Below are 20,388 nucleotides of genomic sequence, written 5' to 3'. Positions count from 1 at the left end.
GCCGCCGCCACCTTCCTCTTGGAGATGTCAGAGAAGAGCCTAACGATGGCACGGTGGCAGATACCTCTGCTGCGTACCCTCCGCTGTTCTTTGGAGATGTTCAGACAGAGATAAATCTTTTATGCAGCTGTCTTTTCCTATCTGTAGCCGTTGCTGCACAATCTGCACTTGATTGCAGCGAAAATATTCTTTTTAGGATCCGTTTCACAAAATGATGCAAAACAAACACAGATGGGAGAAGTGGGGGAGAGAAAGCTGTAATGAAGTAGTGATGGTGGATTGATCTTCCCTCCTTCCCCCCTCCAGTGCCCTCCCCCCAAATGTGAGCCTTTTCTCAACACAAAATGCTACATTTCTCTTTTAAAGCAGTAAAGATTTGGGGGGCTCTTTGGCTGGGGTTTTGGAGGGAGACGTCCCTCAGTGGGGCTTGCCTTCCTGACTGACTTTCTTGAATGTCTGTGGCTACCAAGCCCATCAGCCTCTACCTTGCCTTCACCTGTTTTAAAGTATGTCTTGTTTCTTCCAACACCTTGCAGGTCATTCTTCCAGAATGCCAGAGGAAAGTTCGCCAAAACGGAGTCCTCAAAACATCCCGTACAAGGACCTGCCCCATATCGTCAACGCTGACGGGCAGTATCTCTTCTGCAGGTATTGGAAGCCAGCAGCAACTCCCAGGTGAGCCCTTTCAAGCAAATGTCCTTTTGTACTATCAGTAATAAGGCTCTACTTGTGTAATTATTATTTATAGCTTGACTGGTGTTACAGGGCTGTGTGCACGGAGCTTTACAGAGCCACTAAGAGAGATTTCTCTCATCTGAGAGAGCCCCGACTGTAACGACTCAGTTCTCCAAACCTGTACTCACTCAAGTCAGCCTTACGGATATAAAACATGGAGTTACTGTCATTTCGTACACAGCTGGCTTGCTTGGCAGTTCACTGCGCTACCGAGTGGCACATGCAGGTGGCTGATGCCTATCAGCAATAAACAACTATCTTCAAACTAATAGCCCAGGCGATCAGGGAGGGATGGGATACAGGCTTAGGGATGCCTGCCCTTTCCGATTTTCTCAGCGTCGACAAATTAAACATCAGCATCTGACTTCAGTTTCAACAGTAGTAGCCCAAATCTCAGGGCAACAGGCAGAATATGGTTTGACTCCACTGCTTTTTGACCGTTGTTTGGTTTTTTTATAGTTTGTTTTATTTGTAGTTAGTAAATGATTTAGGGAGCTCTTTCACTGGCAACTGCGATTTCAGAACTGACCTCAGTAATAAACACAGGCAAGGAACCAGACAGAGAAATTTCTCTAATGTTTTTGTCATAATTTAAATAATCCCTTTCCTGTAATAGCTTTCTATGCTGATTGTGTGCTGATTATGATCTGCTATAGAAAGCTATCTCTGTTCCTCCCATAGTTATGATCTTTCTGCTTTCTCCCAGTATCGGCTAGCTTGGCAGGTATTTATGCTACCACTAGTTATATAGGTAGCTACTTCGTAAAAATCTGGATATTGTTTTATTGTTTTCTTTTTCTGCAAGCCGACAGGAAAAGCTATGTTGATTTTATACAGCTAGAAAACAGTCACAGGAAAAAGTTGTTCAAGCTGTAGTCTGGAGTTAAACTTTGTCCTTGACCACCCAACAGGTTAGACATCATCCTGTGTCCAAATCAGCCTGCAACGGTGCTGAGAGATGGATACGGGTCCAAATTAGCTGGCCTTGGGTTTTATGCCTGCCGAACTAAGGGGCAACGGGAATAACATGGAGCTGGGAGGTGGGCAAGCACCGGAGGACACCGTCGCCCAAGGGGAGGGCAGTGCAGCCACCCCACCGTAGCTCCATTGCACTGGTCAGGCTGTAGGACGTGGGTCTTGGTTGAAGATCACCTGGTCCACAGAGCATTTCATCCTCACTTCTACTCACTGCCTTTCAGAGACAAGGAGGAAAGTTTTTGGCCCTGATGCTTTACACAGTCTTTGCGCAAACCTGAAGATTTCCTCTACAGAAAAAAAAATGCTATCAAAACAAGCTTCTACTGTGAAACCAGGCTGTCTTGTATTATAATGCTAATTAATCATTAACTGCCCACAACGTTCTTCACCCAGTTGTGGAATTGCTTTCTTTTTTCATGTTTAATTTCTTAGCAAATTAGTAGTGAGTGGATGGGTCTTTGATCCAGAAATGAAAGGATGATAAAGAGCTGAGAGTTAAAACTTGGTGTCTAAGTCCTCTGGGTAGTTAATTTTTTTAGGGCTCTGTGTACCAAGCAGTTAATTGAGAGCGAGCTTGCCCTAGTTTTGTGACAACAAAAGTGGATGGGATCAGCGTTGCTCATTTACAAGTGGTTCCTAAGTGCGTGTGTGTGTGTGTGTGTTTGCATTTGCGTGTTTGTGTCTAAGGAGGGGGCGGACTGTTTATTATTAGCTCTTTTTGCATTGTTATGTATGAGAGAGATGGTAAGTGACTGAATAACAAGTTAGTGCCTGGATCCTACAGTCAAGAATGCTCTTGAAGTGCTTTGATAGGCAAACCAAAAAAACATTTTTTTTTTTCCCCTCTCACTTTTCATAAGTAGCTCAGCTTTTTCTGCTTCATATGTAGAAGCTCAGCAACTTTCATCTAATTTTAAACGTTCAGCAAAAGTGATCTATATATATATGTATAGGGAGAGAAAGAGAGACACCTCAGGGGACTTTTACAGGCCTATTACAATTTATTCTATTTCAAATACTGAAGGCGATTCTTTCAATCTTCTAACTCAATTGTTGATTCAGGTTCAAATCTTAACGCTAATGAATGACGCTATAACCGCCAAACGGTGGGATCTTTCATTGATCCATTATGCATCTAATCCCAGCTAGGGCTATAGAAATACCTCTTCACTGCAGATGCCCAAGGGTTATCATTGACTTGTCTTCTATTAGAATAGAACTTATCATCCTTGATCCTTCCCTCAGGGAAGGGAAAAAATGGGCTATCTGCCAAAGGAAAAATGAAAAAGTAGCCCTAGCCTGGGGTTGAGGGGCAAACAATGGCCAGGCAGTCTCTGAGAGTGGGGCCAACCGCCAGGCATGGCCCCTTGGAACTGGTGCTTCTCTTTTATCTCCTCAAACAGACCCGCAAAGGTGGATAAAGGCTCTGGCAGGCTGGTGTGCTGTAGCATATTTAAAAAAAACCCCAACAATTTGTCAGGAAGATGGGGAAGTTTTTTAAGGCTCTTCTGCTTCGTGCTCACATATACCCAGGCTCTGCTCCTGTGTGGTGGTGATCTGACTGATCAGCCCATACTGGTGCACATATGGAAGCTTTGTTACAAGTGCCACCGAGGCCAAGGTTGTCCTGCGAGTGAAAGGCACCTATTGTGAGCTCCTCAGCAGGGTCCGCTTTGTTTCGAGGGGGGATTTAGGTGATTACTTCACAGGAAGCTGACACACAAAGGCCCTCAGATGTCATAATGATTAGATGGGGTAGATAGAGTAGGGTAGTAATGGGACTAAGGAGGGCGACAGTGTTTTCCACTTGTTTTTCGGGTGGGAAGTCACTCCCAACAGCAGAGCTGGGCACTGCGTGTCTTCTTCTATTGCTGCCTGCTGGCGGCAATGCAGGTGGACGTCCCTGGCCAGCAGCCCTGCAAGCTGCCCAACTTGTTGAGCCAGTTTCATCTTAAGATGTAATTAAGTGGTCTTGTTGAATGCAGCAGGGAAGAGAAAGCAGTATGTTCCAGTGTTGTTTTCACGTATCGTGCCAACATGGAGCATGAAAACAGGTAACTCTTTGGAGCATGAAAACAGGTAACTCTTTGGCACTGAGGGCTCACTAGTGAGTGCCAAGCTTAAGATCTGGGCAAGGCAGGGCATTTTCAGGACCATGTAATGTTGTTTGGAGGAAGTAAATCGCTGGTACCAAACCAGATTGATCTCGTGCCTGTAGCGTGTCCCAGTAGCCGAGGAAATCCTACTTAATGGGAAAGCAGTCTTTGTGTAAACAAACACAACGGCTCCATGCAAGGTTAAAACTTCTGCCACCACCCTGAGCGGTGTGAGTCAAAATCTGAGGTAATAGGAGGTGAGGAATTAAGAAACCATGCTCTGTTCCCAGCTCTCAGACAAAGCTGCTAAGAATAGAGGTGGGATGAGGAAGGGGAAGGAAAGTTGGGAGGAGAAGTCAAGACATTTCCTTTGAGGCCCCTAAAGGGCCTGGAGAAGTTCAGAGATGACCTTCTTTTCCTCTCTGTTCTGTATCCCCGTAGCCTTTTCTGGATGCTTCAGCTGCTCCTGTCACTGCCTAGATAAGCAAAACAGTTTGTTCTGGGGCACTTTCAGCCCCTCTGCTTGACCTCAAATAAACCTTGTGAGATTTATTGACCCAGAGTAGTTTTTTTCAAAGGTGCTAATAGCCTACAGCCACCATCGACTTCAGATAGAGAAAGTGATGCTCAACTCTCTCCCTGTAGATCAGCCACTCTCGGCTGGACACTTGAAGCTTGAGACACTTGTAGTTAGAGGATGCTTTTCAAAATGTGGGTTCCTGACATCCTTGTGTCTGAGCTTCCTCATCTATCAAACAGAAATCGTTATCTGGCTAGTTAGCGTGATGCTTGTGTGTCTCTCCACGTAGTGGTCTCTAGGTGCACTTAGATGATTGCCAGCAACTGAAGTGGTCTTCCTGAGGAGGCTGCCTGAAGCTGGGACACGTGTGGGTCACAGATGTGTTCCCGGTCAATTGTTAATGTTCGCTAAAATGGGTTGGCTCAACTTTAGACATTGTGACCATGGTTTAAGTGAACAGAGTTGCAATTGTCTGAGTAAACAGTGTCTTTGTAGGACTTCTTTCAGTTCTACACCTGACAAGTGTGATTAAAAATACAAAATTAAACAAAAAGCACCCGCTTTTCTATTTACTTTTTAAATTTGTTTTACTCTTTGAAAAATGCCTGTCATTCATTCTGACTTGTTAGCAATGAAAGGCCAAGCCAATAAGGAGGAAATACATTTCTCTCTTCCCCAAGGACTTTGCAGAAGTGCCTGTGGTGCAGAAATACAAACTGCCTTTATATTTGAACTGGCCCTTAAATTGCGAATATTGCTTGCTGATTTTGGCACCTCATTACCAGCATTTCCATGGCATTTCCAGAAGAACAGCACAGCTCCCAGCGTGAGCAGATGACAAAGTTGAATTTGACTTTCAGACCCTTCCAAAATGAATAAATAAATAAATAAATAAACCAACGTGAAGTCAAAGCAAAGGGAATCAAGTCACTAATTATAATGTCTTTAATTATACTGTGTGGTGTTAATCTCTAGAAATACTTAAAGGAATTTCTAATGCAGTGTCACTCTTGAAGAACACTTTTGTTTGTACTGATGAGGTCGACTTCAAACTAACGCACAAGGGCCAGATTTGTATGGCGCAAAGTGACTTATGTCAGCACAGTTTGTCGTAGGATGAATTCAGCTCCCTCTGTGCGTCTGATCGCATCGTACACAGTGCAAAGGGGACATAACAATTAGCATTGTCGAATCAACGTTCCAGGCTTTGCTTGCTGTATTGCTGTTGCCTGTGTTTCTAAAGCCTCCCTTCTATTCATCGGCCATGTATGCGTTCCTTTAATGCCTCTGTTCTCTTTGCTCCATGTGACTGTCTTATTCACCGTGAATGAGGGCATCCTTTTATGCTTTCTTATCCATTTCCGAGGGATGGGCAAATTAGCAAACCAGCTTCACCTAAGAGGGACTCTGACAGACAGGAGAGCAGCTTTGGTTCTTCCTGTAGATATTTCCAACAGGCTTTTTTAGTAGGATAATTTTTTTCAGTCCCCACAGGAAAGTTCAACAGAAGCAAATCTGCCTTTTATTCCACAGAACCCAAAGAAAAAGGCAAATAACAAAGGGAATAACAATTGTAATTAAACTGTCCCTTTTGCTCATCGCACTGTTAGGATTGGCTTCTGAGCACAAGTGTGCAAATTTGTGACGGTGGCGTGTGGGAACAAGGTGACTTTAGGAGCTCCCTGCTATGAATCTTAAAGCAGTTAAATTTCATCCTGGTCCTGAGACAGCAGCAGAGGAAGCAAAATCAATGGTGGCTCTCAATGTGCCACCTGATGAACTCTTGGAAACGGTGCTGTCCAACACGGGGAATATCAGAGGTAGAAGTAGAAATAGGAGAAAAGAAGAAAAATGGTCTTGAGATTGTGTTGTAAAACTCAATTTCAGCTCATAATTCTGCCAGAGACGGAAGGCTAAGCAAACCTTGCTTCTCTCATGCAAATAGTTCATTTCCTTTTAATGGCATTACAAGTGTGATGATCAGTACTGGCTTTGTACCATGACCCTGACGGATCCCCTAGCTGGGCACTCAGCAGTTAGAGCCCTGCCTGTCCCTCCAGGTCTCTTTATCCCGAGCAGACCCTGCACTGGCTCTCCTCTCAGGCTCTGGTGCGTAAGTTTTCTTCAGCTCATCAAACTCTAAACCAGTTGTTTGTTGGCAGCAACGCAATAGTCGAAGCAGACAAACTCATCAACTTTATCGGGGTTCCAGACGCAAGAGCGCTTTACTTCACTAGCACAAGAAATGTGTAGGTTTAGACAAAATAATAAAACCAGCTGCACACGGTTCCTTGCCTCGATTTCTTCAGCACTCTTGAACATCCCTTGGGAACACACAGCAGCTCTTTTAGATCACCACGAATACATCTACAACACGAGTTGGCTGGTATAGTTGTACTGGCCAGAAGAGGGTATTTTTTCTAGATGCCTGTTGCAGAGGAGTTGTCCCGTGTTTCCTTGCAAGTTCCCTTCAAGCTGCTGTGGCTTTGTGCTTTTCAGAGCCAGGGTGAACATCTGATCTCTTTGTTCTTCTGGGGAAATTGCGTTGTTCTAAGAGCTGTCCCTGCAGGCACATTTGGCTGAGCTGCCTTCCCTAGGTTCAGGCGTGCCATTGTCCTAATGTGTTTCCACTTGAATGGAAGCCATCGATGTTTAACAACCTTCTATTGTCCCTTATCCAAGAGATATGACACAACCCTGATAGCAACTGGCTGATTTTCCCGAAGTATCCAAGGAGATAGTATTGCATCCTGCCCAAGAGATTCCTTAAGATATGCTTCGGCAGGTCCCTTACCTCATCACTCTCCAGTTATATCCTTAACTACACCCATACATCCCTGCCCTGACTCTACCAGTACAGACATTCTGACGCTCTATCAGTATGGCTTATTATCCTACAGGAAGGAAATTAGCAGCACCAGGGTAAAGTTTTTCAACATCATTAAAGCTATATCTCTCCTAGGGTTTCTTCTTGAAGACCAATAAAATCTCACTCATGTTAACTGGAAGAGAAATACTGGTACAACAATCCCAAATATCAACCATGGGCTACTCCTGACCACAAACATCATCTAAAGCAACCAGACCTGGGTGGTGGTGTCAGGAAAGTGTCTCAAAGCTGATCAGACTCACTGTCCAGACAGTGGTACCAAGGTGTGGCCTTGGGGACAGGCAGGGAGCGGCCAGTGGAAGCAGTCCTGGTGGCCAGAGCTCTCCAGTCAGATTTGCCTGCCTCCAAGCACGCTCCTACGGGCTGTCCACAAACAGCCAGGAGCAGGAGAGGGGATGGGTCTTGGAGCATGCTCTACCTGGGGAATCTGTTTGTTTCTTCTAGACAGATGCTTTGGTCACCCTGTTTGTGACCAAAGGGAGTCATTATTTTTGCAGGAGCAGCCGTGTAGCCATTTTCAATGTCCCAAGACCTTGAGTAACATCGGACTTCATGAGTACTTCCACTGGAAGGAAAGAGACTCCCCTTCTGCATGACAGACACTCGCTCTCCAGCCAGGAGCTATCTTCATCTCTGCTTGGCAGGCGCTCACTCGATGATGGGAGCCTCTGAATCCTCCCTTACTAAGTGATGGCAAAGGCAGCTTGCTAGACCTAGAAAATTTAGTGTCAGAAAACAGAATGAAGAAGTCAATGAGGAGCAGAGAACAGGCAGAACACATGGTCAAGACAGATATTAGGCAGTGACACGATGACCAGTGATTTACAGAATCGGACCCTTAATTTCTCTGTGCTTTTGGTTCCTCATCTAAAATCGGGTGTAATCATCCAAGCAAGTGATGTAAATTGGGTCCTAGATGAAAGTTGCCAGAGAAAGTAAGTTATTCCTTGAGGTTTTGGTGGTTGAAAAGTGCTTGAGGTTTGAAGAGAGATTTTTAAAAAATCTACTAAGTGATGCATTAGTTGTTCTCTGCTGTTCAGCTACAAGTAAATTATCTCAGCAGCAATCCGTTAAAAGAAAGAAAAGAGAGGAGGGAAAAAAAAAAGGGAAACAAAATATTGACAACTGGGCTAAAGCCAAACATCCAGCGGTAATAGCGTAGTAATCGTTTGGTCCAGTATTGTGTATAGATGGGTAAGGAGAAAATATCCAAACTGCTATAGAATTGATAGGCAAGAAAGACTACTGATCTTTTTCAGCCATCTATCTGACCTATGATGAAAAGGGCTTGCTCTGTATGTTTTCTTTCTTCCTTGATCAAGCTTGAAGCTTGCAGAGTGAGGGAATAAAACTTAAATCTTTGGCCTTTTTTTTGGAATAGAAAGTTGGTCTAATTTGCTGTAGGTGTCAGCAGGTTAGCTAGTTCACCAGCTGGCAAGAAGAGCTTATTTTTATAATTTTTCAACATATTTTTTTACTTTTATTTTTCAAAACTATCTCAGTGAGGTTTCAAATTCAACTGTCAAATTGCAGAAATCTGCAGTGGCTTATTTTGCTGGGCTAAAGGCATGGGGAGTGATGAGGAAGCAGTAAGTAATTAAATTACTGTAGAGATAACATCTGGCTGACTTAACGGTTAAGCTTTTTCTTCATTTTTTCAATTTTGTGTGCGAGCTAGTCTACAATATTTGGAGTATTAAAAATTGTATTCTGAGCAGCATTCATAATCTCATTTTATTAAAAGGATATTCAAGCAATCAGCATTCAGTCATCCTCTGGCCCTCCGCAAATGATTTTAGCAAGGAGCACCAAGCATCTCAACCCAGGTTGCCCTGAAAATGCACGGATCATCTCGCTGACATTACTAGCTGCCCACAAGTTCATTAGGACAGAAAGCCTTTTAAAAATTGACTTTTTTTTTCCAGGTTCACTGTGGCCACGTGCATGTAGCACAGGGCTGGAGCTCAGGGAACCCGCGGTGACTTTTTGACTCTGCTGTCAAACTCCCTCTGCTTGCTGTAGGGTCAGGTTTTGCCTCACGCTGTCTGTCCATCCTTGCCTCTGGCATGCTGTCTTGCCACGGGCAGGGCTTTTTACCTCTTGTGCTTCAATTTACGTGGCAGTGGGCGGAAGGGTTGATCCTTGCTTGGGGCAGGGTAGTGGATCAGAGGACCTCTTGAGGTCCCATTCATCTCTGCGCTATGTCACTCTAGCTGCACCCTTTGTAAAGCATTTTGGTTTCTGTGAATGAGGAGCGTTGTACAAAAGCCAGCTCCAGCTGCTGTCATTATTTATGCTGTTTATTTACTGGTCACATTTCTCGGAGCTGGGGAATGGAAAAAAAAATCAATCAGCAGATTCACTTTGTTTAGATTTAATTTCACTTTCAGTGTTTGGGGAATGTTGATCTGTTAAACACCACTCCTTCCCTTAAAACTCCTAGTTTTACATAGCCCGTGGAAACATAGGTATACATTTCTCTTTTCAAACATCATTTAAGGGTTCTGACCATCGAAGGTTTGCTTCGTGCTGTGCATGTTTTCCCGTTGCTTTAGGGGAGACGGTCAGATCCCTCAGCACAGCTAAAAGTAGCATCAAGGCTTGTTTACATTTTGGTTAGCCCAGAACATTTTCAGACACGTCCCTGCTCAAGCCTCCCCGTAGCTCTGCAGGCAGTTAGCAAACCCCTCTCCTGCCCCATGCATCCACGCCGGCTCTCGGGCACCAGGCAAGGCACGGGCATGGGTGCTCCAGTGCTCCCGAGCCCCGTCCCCATCTCACAGCAGCAGAACTGGGGTCTCTCTTCCCCCCCATGTCCCACCCAGCACGTGCAAGGGTTTAGCCCTCATCTGAGACTTCTGTGTCTCCCATGCCGTGAGCAGCCCTGGTGTTGCGCTGTAGCTATGTGGCTGATGAAGCTCTTCCCGTTCCCGTTCCCGTTCCCGTTGAGGCTGTGACAGATGCACCCCTCACACGTGATCCGACAAATGGTGCCTTGTAAGTTGGCAGAAGCGAAACTCAGGAGGAAAGACAAAACATCTTCCCTGCTGCTAGCTCGCACATCAGCTCTAACTCTTTCTTTGCCAGCAATCGGAGGAGTCCGAGCCGGCCTGGCAGTGGTGGGATTAATAACTGCGGTATTGAGAGTATTTGCTCTTGATATTGCTGAGGCTTTTTAAAAATGGTCAGAAAAATGTGGTACTTCTCAGTTGCTGGTGAAGCGCTCCACATAAAACACGGCGTTCCTGCAGAAGAATAACAGCTTGTGGTTTAAATAAATGTTGTTATTTCTGCTCTGCTGTAGGTGTACATGTATGTTTTGGTTCAGTGACTGCCAGATACTGTAAATGAGTATTGATTTCCTTTTCTATTTTAAGCTTTTCTGCAGAAAAGGCATCCCACATGCCTTTAGCTTTCTTTGCCTGTACCTAAAGTGATTGCAGCCAAGGATTTATCTAACTAAATACTCTTTTATTTTATTGTTACCACTCATCCTTATTAGAGTAGTTGCACCCCAAGTTGGTCAGGTCCCCATTCACCTTTTGGAGTTTAAAGCTTTTACATCTAGCCCTTTTTGAGAGCAAATCAAGACAGTGTTTGAAACTCGGGGCAAGTAGTTCCTTATTTATATTAGCGTGGCAGCCCCCTCTGCCATAGGTGAAGCTGCCTTGGTGCTAGAAATGAAAGAACATTTTAGGAAGCACGCCTGCTGCAACTAAAGCCTTTGGACAGCCAGATTAGCTCAGTGTGACCAAGAAATAACACAGATCTGGATTTGGCAGCCGTAGGCAGAAGTCTCTATCCATTTTTTAACTATTAAATCATCTGTAGGTAAACCATTGCACCTCAGCTGCGGTTCAAATTTACTTTAGTTCGAAATGTGAATAAATATTTCAGCCTTTAAAGCACATGTTGCAGCGATCACTGTCTTCGCAGGATTCCTGCGTCTCACGTTTAACTGCTTGCATTCAACTTTCTCTCCTACCTCAGGTCTACAGCAAACATGGAATAGTAAATTAATTGGAACATGCTCAAAGCCTTGGCAAATGCTTTGCCTGTGACATTACTGATTTCCCAGAGGAATAGCTCCTGATATTGATTTTGACAGAGTCTGTAAAGCCTCTCGCTGCAAAGATTCCTCTCATAGCTGGGCAGAGCTGAAGTGCAGCTCTGGGATGCGCCAAGATAGGATTATTCATTGGAAATTAATGCGCTTAATCTCAAAGTATGTTAAAATATACATAAGCGCTTTACGATTAAGAAATCGATCCTTGAGTTTCTGTCTCTAAGTTATTGGGATAATTCCACTCTGGCTTTTGGAAAATCACACAGAAGAAGATTGGCTATTTGGAGACTCATGTTATCTGTGACATCTGAACTTTTTATGAGTTCGTCAGTTTGTTAAAGATAACCAATTAAGATCTCTGCCAACACAGAGGACCGCAGAGAAAATTGGATCAGAACGGTAAAAAGTGAGGACTGATCAAAAAATTGACTCAGTGCAGGAACAAATCAAGAGTTCCACATTACTGGTGGAATTGCCTGGTTACAAACCATACTATCAGGTCTAAGTATTTCAGGGAATTGAAGTTTTATGTTTTGCTTTAAACCATTGCTATACAATTGGGAATTGCACAGTCAGTGCTTTATTAAAAAGTAATAATATCGTACTATCTCGAGGTCACAGAACAGGTAAAGTGTCATCCCCTTTCTTGCTCCTTACTTATTCACAGCTCTTTTCCAAGCTAGTGAAGATTTGCCCACGTAAGCCCAAAATGCCTGATCCGAGTACTTCAGTTGTGCAGTTTTTATTGCAAGGAATGGCTTGGAAACGCTCGGACCCCCTTGTGCCAGGTGTGCACTTTGCAGCTTCTTCCCCGCAGAGGTGCTAGGGTGATGAGCTGAATTCTTCCTTTAAGAACTTTTTCAGTATTGCTTGTCATGAGTTGTCTGTACCATCCACTCCCTGAAATAACAGCTTGAGATTGGAGGTGATTAGAGCCATGGCTAGAGTCTAAAATGTGGACAATCCCATTTTTAAGAACCATATTGTGGGGAGACTGACCATGAAGAATCCCTGGTGAGCCCAGGTTCAGACCACTAGTGATGTCCAGCTCCTGCATGAAAGAATACCTTGTGAAAAAAACAAAGTCAGAAAAAGTCTGCAGACTTGTCTTACAGGACTTTAGGAAACACTGCTTAACGTTTAGACGTAGTGTCCTCTGCACCACTTCATGATTTGTCTCAAACTATCAGCACTTCTTAGCAAACATTTGAAAACAACCAAGCAAGCAAGCAAGCATGTTACTAAGGACTTAAAAGTCACCGAGTACTTGTGTGGACCTAACCAGAGGGATGGCTTTACTAAGGAAAGTGATTTCCATCATTTGAAACCTACAGAGGCTCAACTAGAACTCCTCACCTTCGTACAGGATACCGCTGTCTAATTCCGTCTTCTGTGCCATGCAGAAAGGTGAGATTAAATGGTCAAAATGGGGCTAGGATGCCATGTAGGGAGCGTTCTTGCGTGGCTTGAGCTGATCCCTTAATCAAGCACACCTTGTTCCTTTCTAGGAAGCCTGGTTGGCCTTATAGGGTTGAGCTGGGTTTGTCGAGCTATGAACTTATAGCAGCAATAAGTAGTGACTTGTCACTGGAACAGGTACCAGTGCTCTGAGTATGCCAAGGCTGCAAGTGAACTCAGTAAGAAGGAACTGTTTTTGCACAGCTACTTTGAAAGAGAGACATACTTTTATATAAAAACCCCCTTCTTTGCTCAGTGAACAGGTTTAGTCCTGAACTAGTGAGTAGTGCTGAGTTTAAGCAGTAGTGACTGTGCAGAAGAAAGCTTCTGGCCCTTTAATTGCAGCTTTCTCGTGCTTTGAAAGGACAGTCCGTCTAATTACACAAGTCTTTCTTCTTCCAAGGCTTTGGCTCACCAGGCAGTGCCTGCATTTTGATTTCAAGAAGAAACTGCTACACGACTGGCTAAACAGTAATTTTTGTCCCTTTGGAAATCATTAGAGGTTCAGTGCAAGTCTGTGAAAGAGGAGGGGGAGGTCTGCAAAAACTGTTCTTGCTCTTACTCCCCGTTTGTTGGTTCTCCATTGAGAGTCATGGTCCTGCAGCCGTCTTCCATCTGCGGTGGCTTTGCTTCCAAGTGAAAATTAATTTTTAATAAAATTAACAAGAAGTCTCTTATTTTTCCTGATTTCCAAGGGGATCTATGCCAGAAACTCTTTTGCTTCTTTGAATATTCTTCCTCCACACCTTAAAGCTCGTCTAAAAATTTGGGGTGTGATTTCAGATCGACTTGAATTTTGCAGCTGATGTCTTCTATTTAAATAACGCTTTGCACAGTTTTCTGAGAAAGATACTGACTGCTCTGTGTGTTCATCCTTGTAGCTCCCCTTGGGAGATATGACCTCCATTTTATCTCTCTGGTAGCCCTTGTACTGAGGAAGGGCTGAAGCAGAGCAAAGTACAGAACGGGGATGTCCAATTCCAGCCTTACTCCCAGCCAGGTCCGGGGGCACTTCTGCCTGGGCTCCCCCCAAGTCCTCCCTTCCTCAGTCCCGTGTGTGTGGCAATGCCTACACCTTGCCTTTTTGGAAACAGAAGTCATAATACTTGCAAGGATTCCTGTGCTCTGCAGAAGGGCAGCAGCAAGAGGAAGGCGCAGCTCCAAACCCGGAGCTGCCCGTGTCTCCAGAGTGCTCGTCTGCCTTGCAGATTCAGAGAGCGGGTCTGGCAGTCAGTTCTGCCGAGGAAAATCCCATCTCTGATACCGAAGTGGAGCGGTGTCTCCCCGAGGCATTCCGTGTAAGCCTAGAATCCCTTCTCTTCGGTTTTATCTAAGAAAGGGGTGGGAAGATCTGGCCCATGAATTTTAAGCTACACACTGCACATTTCACCTCTGATCTCAGCCTTGTGTCCCCTAAAATACTGCTTCAAAGCTTCCTTGAAACAAAATGCAGCTGGTCTCAGATGTTAACTTTGCAGAGATTTCTCTAGAGCTATGCAGTTGCCAGGTTCCGATAGTTCCTTCCCTCCACCCCCACCTGAAGTTTCCTTCCTCTCTTTTCCCTGTGTTAGTCCACTCATGAGTTATTCTCGGCGAGGGCTTGCTTTTCAAAGAGCTACAATAAATCAGCATAAGCTGTTTCTCCACGTTGTTTTGTGTTGGCTCTAGCTAGATCCTGTTGAACCTTTTGTTTTGAAATATATCTGTCCTACCCAGTTGTGTCTCTGCCCCATTGATTTATGGTGTCTACGCTTTCTGGTGTTGTTGAATAACCTACCCATGTTACTCCTCCTGGAGGTCACGGCAGTTCTGAAATGTCCTCCTAACTCTGTGCTGATGAGGGATCGTTGTGATTTTGAGATGTATGATGGGACCAGGCTTGCAGACCTGTTGCAAGAGAGTTGCTCGTGGAAGCAAGCGCAGATTTTAAGACTGAGCCCTAAGTCTCTATCACGTTAGGCAGTAGGATGCTGCCCAAACTAATGGCAGCCCCTTTGGACAGGCTTGAATGGGAACTTCCAAGCCTGAGTAAATGGGGGAAGAAAGTAGGAAGGAGAGTTTGCTGGAGGGGTTTATTTTTTAATTGCCAGTTTAGCATCTGGACAGGAATGAAGCTACTGATTCTACTAGACTAGACCAAACCACATCAAACACAAATGTGCAGAATTCTAAATCCCCACAAGCCCTATAAAATCAAGCAGAAATTATGTAGTGTGAGCATAGTGCACAGTCCTTTGGCATATTCTGTGGTGCTTAAAGGTTTTTCACAGGCTAAACTACTACAGTCTGGAGCTCCTACTTACCTCAGTCTGTCTGGAAGAGGTGAATTCCTCCAGATTTGGAGCTCTGTGAGATATCCATGCCGATGCTACACAGTCTGCGATATTGCAAGAAGATTGATAGAGAGTCGACTCCAGGCTATTGCTGCTCTGACTTGCTTTTTCTCCTGAGTTGGGAAAAGTAGCTGTAGAACTGCTAGTTTAACATAACATTGTTCAACTTCAGTGAAAAAAGAGGTGGCTACCCAGATTATGGACCTACATGGCAAAGCTGGGCTTATATGGGCCAGTAGAGCAGAGGCTAAGAATGCACTTCTCAACAAAACTGAGCAAGAGAGCAAGCAAGGCTCCTTGAAACATGGCTTGGAATTAGGAGCAAAGTCATTGCGTCTTGTGCCTTTAGAGGGACCTAACTCTGCATGTTTCCTAGAGACGAAAGGACGGCATGAAGGGACACACCTGACTCCACCATAAATTTTCCTGTCTAAATGGAGTCACCAGGCTGAACTCTTGGCTAACTGCGTAGGTCACGAGCACGTACAACGTGAGAGAAATTGCCATAACTATTTGTAATCCCTGCCCATGGCCCAAGTTGTGTCAGGGTTGCTTCGGGACACAAATCACCTCAGGGGCGAAAAAAAAAAGTGCAAAAGCTGACTCAAAAAGCAGATACAGAGACACCCCTCTTCCACACTTCAGGTCTTACACCCAAAGCAAGAGATGCTCAAGAGCCCTCCAGAGAAAAGGTCACCAACGTCTGTTACAGTGAACAAAACAATTCATTCTTCATTAGGTGCTCTTGGAAATGATAAGCTGGAAATTTTTTTAAAAAAGGTAATCTTTAATCAAATACCAAGGGTAGAAAATTGGAATGACAGTTAAAGCTTGACAAAGTTACAAGCTGCTTAATGCATAATCTTATTACGTGAAAGATAACTAATCTTCATAACCAGTGAGGATCACTAACCCAGCTAACACAAGAATGCATACCTTTAATTGATTTTTCATTATAATATACTTTGGAAGCCAAATATACATACATGACATTACGTTCTTAACAAGTTAAAAAGGTTTGTGACCAGCTATCCAGTTGCTTGTCCAAAAATGCCACCAGTGAAATGGTTTTGATAAATAAAGGTTAATTGTTCACTGTTGTTCTAAGACTCAGGCTGTTGCCAGCTACAAAGGAACTGATAAATCAGCTGAAACAACATAACCAAATGTAATACTTAATTTCAGTAAGCCAGTCATTTTTCTGGCAGCCTAGCTAAGTCAGAGCTTTCCTGTCAGTTTTTAAAAATTACTTTAGGAATTTAGTGTCAAGTATTCAAAACTGCTCAAGTCAGATGTTCTTTGTTAGAGTTGATCTGGTTCTGGTAACAACATGTATAATACCAAATGAAAAGCATAGTTGCCTTTCATAGAATAACATGGTCTTAGCTTAAGTTGCAAGGGCTTGATTCAGGAAATCACTTCCACGTGTGATTAAAACAGTCCGAATTCAGGACAGCATTTATAAATCCCTTTTTAACTTTTGTCTTGTACTTTGTAAGTCCTACTGACTTTCATGACTTGAAGAAAGTTTCCTGAGGTTAAGCAAGTACTTAAATATTGTCCTGAAGAGGGATGCTTTTGAATGGGGTGGAAAAGATTGCATTTTTCATATGTGCAGTCATAGGAAGCTTGTCTTCAGTTCTTTGGTCTAGTCCCAGTGTTTCGGGTTATTTTCTGGCAATAAAAGAGCACACACAGGGTCCCGCAGTAGTGCCTCTGTCCCCAGAGGGCACAAGATGTTAAAATCATACCATCCCGCTCACAACCTTCCTCGTCTAGTTCAGTTTCGACATGATTTTTGTTGAAAATAAAGCAAGAACATGGATGGGTCTTAGGCCCAGCAGGACCCAAGTCCTGGGCTGTGTTTCTGGCCTGCCAGATTTCATAGCGCAGCAGCTTTCTGAGTGTTATTTCAAGGTATGTTTCTTCTAATGACAGAGCCCTGGTTTAAGAGGCCTCTCGCTCATTTGCGTAAGCCCGGTGCTGCAGTTTATTTTCCCTGCAGCAGTTATTTCCCCATATTTTCCCACAATTCTTCTCCTGCAATCAATTGTGGAATTGCATCTCAAAACAATTGTACTGGCACGGTAGAAGGGGCAGAGGTGGCAACGTGTACCCAGCAATAAAGAAAGTGGGAACCTCTCAAACGGGTTCTGCTCTTGCACCTAAAGCTGAATTCCTGCCCTGCAAAGCTGCTCCCCACACAAGAAGTGAACTACTAGAGGATGGGAAGTTACAGGGAGAAATATGGCAGGGCTGCAAACAGCTAAAGCTTAGGTCAGCTGGTGACCTCGCCGAGAGGCAGGACAGAAAGACGACGTGTTCATATGGGTTTGTGCACGCCGACTCTGCGTTGTAGCCTGGCCTCTACCACTCCTAACCTCCCTGACTGAGGACAGGGTGTTTGCACGTGCCTTGTACCAAGGGCACGTGTGGCATCGCTGTGTATTGCTTGCTTAGCAAGCTGCAACGGCAACAGAGGAGGGACTCGTACCAGTCATGGGTGACCAGCACAGTGGAGATGTGGGAGCAGGGACTGGTCACTGGTATATACCATCACCTCCTAATGGCAGATAAATAAACACAGCCAGCTGATTTGAACAGTAAAGACAAGTATTGTCCTGCCCTCTTCTTGTAATAAGTAACTGCATCTGTTTGCCAAGCTGGGCAGTACCAGGAGGCAGGAACCTGCAGTGGGGAGGAAGCGGTGCAGGCTATGGGAAGGGCAGGGATCTGTGAAAACCGGCTGTTGCTTTTGCAAACAGCAGTCAATAAACTGGTTTCCTTTAATAGCCATACTTGTTGCGTTAGTTAGGTGAGAGCAAGCACAGGGATGCTTCCTCCTGCGCAGCTCGCACCTTGGCTTTGTGTGGAGACACGCCTGCCGGCTGTGGGGAAACCGTGCTGTTGTGCGGTCGGGTGCTTTCTTGAGCAGATGCCAAAGCAACGCCATTTCGAGATGTTCAGCAATTACAGTTCCGCCAGCCGAAGGCAGCTGAAGCATCCAAAGATACGTTAGGCTTCCCAACCTGCGGTTAGAGAGGTAGGAGTTAGCGGGGGGTCAGGCACAGGTCAGTCTCCATCAGAAAGCTTTGCATGCTGTGCGCAACATTTTCTCCTTGAGACATGCACGTTTCCAAGGATTTCATCAGTGCAATTGCAAGAGCTGGAGGTGAAGAAATTTCTCCCCAGGATCAATTTGATACATGGCCAATGCGCAAACCTCATTTAAACAAAACTTCCATTGAGGTCACGCGCAGAGGCACTGCAGCCCTACAAAATCTTAAAGCCTGCAAGTGTTTCTGTATTAATTTTAAGCAACTCTGTTGAAAGCAGTCTCTGATATTCTGTTATTCCAGCCATTGTGCTAGGAAAGAGCAGGCTGCGATTCGAGAGCAGGGGTGTCTGCAAAAATGTTTACACACAGTAAAGAACTGCTGTCAGTCAATCTAATCATTTGCTGTATTTGCCTGCCAGCTTGCTAGTGAAAATATGTTGCACCATGTATTTGTTATACTGCCTTCAGGTATTATTCGCCAAATCTAAACTTGTTTTGTAATGGAAAATGGGAGACAAGGTGAAAGAACCAAATCCTTCAATCCTTGGTCATCCTAATTTCGGTTTTTCAAGCTGTTGTGTTTAATGTATGTGCTTAGACCTGTGCTTAGACCCAAAAGCTGGAGCCTAAGAGCTGTGTAGAAGTGACCTAGTTTTTAGTCAGTAAAGCCACTCTCACGTTTTATTGAACGACAAAATGAGCTACTTCTGTTTTCCCATAACAATTTGGAAACTTTACTCCTTGTTTATGACTATTGATAGGACAAAATTTCAAAAGTATCTAAGTCTTCTCGACAGCTACTGCCATTAGGGCTCTTAAGGCACAACCAGTCTCAGGAATTTTATTCAGTATGTTGCAGACAAATAACGACCCAGGTCTCTTCCCCGTGGTGTCCAAAGGCTCAGTTCTGCAATGCCTGGCAGTTGTGCTAGATGAGAGGAGAGGCTGCAGGAACACCTTGCCTCTCTGAAGCATTAAGTTTTTTTCTTTTCTCCCTGGTTTCACAGAAGATGAGGGGGCTGAGCATCTAGCAGGCTGCTGTCAGGCAAAGTCGTGGTGCTGCATCAGTGTGAATGAAAGCAAAATTAGGGCTTTGCTGTCAGGGGGATGAAATAACAGCAAGAATTTCCTAGCAGAGATCTCTTTGCCAGCTTCCCGTTAGGTTTCATTCACTTGATGCATTTCAGTGCATACATTCAAATAATAATTCTCTGAGAAATGAGGGGCTGTATTCAGTCAGCCAAGTGGCACCTTAATCTCCGTGCCTAGTCAGCAGAAAAAAAGGTAGGTCCTCTGAAGAGTAACCAAGGGCTTAAGTAAGACACTGAGCTGACAAGAGCCAGGTGATAGGAGGTATATGGCAGGGAGACTCAGCCTGGCCGAGTCTGTTGGATATCAGGGTGGTGGGTACACAGGAATTTTCCCTCCCATTTCCTTAGTTTCTGCGTTGGAGTCCTGCGCACGCAGTGCCGCTGCTTGCCGTACCACAGAGCGCAGAGCGTGCCGGCTTACAGCCTGCCTTTGCTTCACCCCCAGCCCCAATGCTGCATTTCTGAATGTCTGGCAGATCTGCTAGCCCCAGGCTTGGGGCCTGCCACGTGTGGTCTCTTTAGGTGACCCAGGACCAGGGCTGAGATACCAGACCGTTACACGGAGGTGGAGGCAGAAGCATTTGGATGGTGCCTCCAATTTTCAGGGGCATGTATAGAATAAGACTCGCTGTTCCTTCACTGGCTGCAGTGTCTCTGCTGGGCTGCCTGTGTCTGAGAGAGGTGGGACACGTAAAGCCACGACGGCTCTGCTGCAGAAAGTTAATATTCTCTGCTGTGGAATGAGCAGTCTCACTATTTCTTCAGTATTTGGAGCTATAATAATAGACCCTGCACTCTGAAAATCGGACTGGCTGGCAAGTGCATTGATAGCTTGACAAATCTATTGACCTGGGAAGATGACAAAGGAAGAAATGATTGCTCCACACTAATCATTTTGAAACCTTCAGTGATACTAAAGAACATTTGTAAGGCACAGCAAATTAAATATGCTACATGACCTAACCTTACCCTTGCTAATTAGTATGACAGACACCAGAGCATCTTTGCATTGCTGCTTTCGTGTTTGCTGCGTGCTCTGTAAAATCCTTCTGGTTTCGATGGGTGCTCTTTCAAGTCGTCCAGCGTGAGCAAATACTTTGAAGCAGGTGCTAATCGAAGAGCTAGAGCAGGAGTTTCTACATCATCCACCATCTTTTTAAAGT

The 20,388-nt window shown here is 44.6% G+C and overlaps 1 protein-coding gene across 1 annotated transcript in view; it reads left to right on the top strand.

Annotated features, from left to right (window-relative positions):
- Positions 1 to 550: 550 nt before the first annotated feature.
- Positions 551 to 20,388, top strand: part of MGLL (monoglyceride lipase) — a 64,208-nt gene continuing 44,370 nt past the window's right edge. Inside the window, exon 1 of the mRNA XM_072876143.1 lies at positions 551 to 675. Coding sequence (XP_072732244.1) covers positions 551 to 675 — 125 coding nt within the window. The remainder of the gene's footprint in view (positions 676 to 20,388) is intronic.

The sequence above is a fragment of the Ciconia boyciana genome, chromosome 11, assembly GCF_034638445.1.
Source record: "Ciconia boyciana chromosome 11, ASM3463844v1, whole genome shotgun sequence".
Classification (NCBI taxonomy): Eukaryota; Metazoa; Chordata; class Aves; order Ciconiiformes; family Ciconiidae; genus Ciconia; species Ciconia boyciana.
The sequence above is the reverse complement of the archived record's forward strand: the minus strand, read 5'-3'. Positions and strand labels throughout refer to the sequence as shown.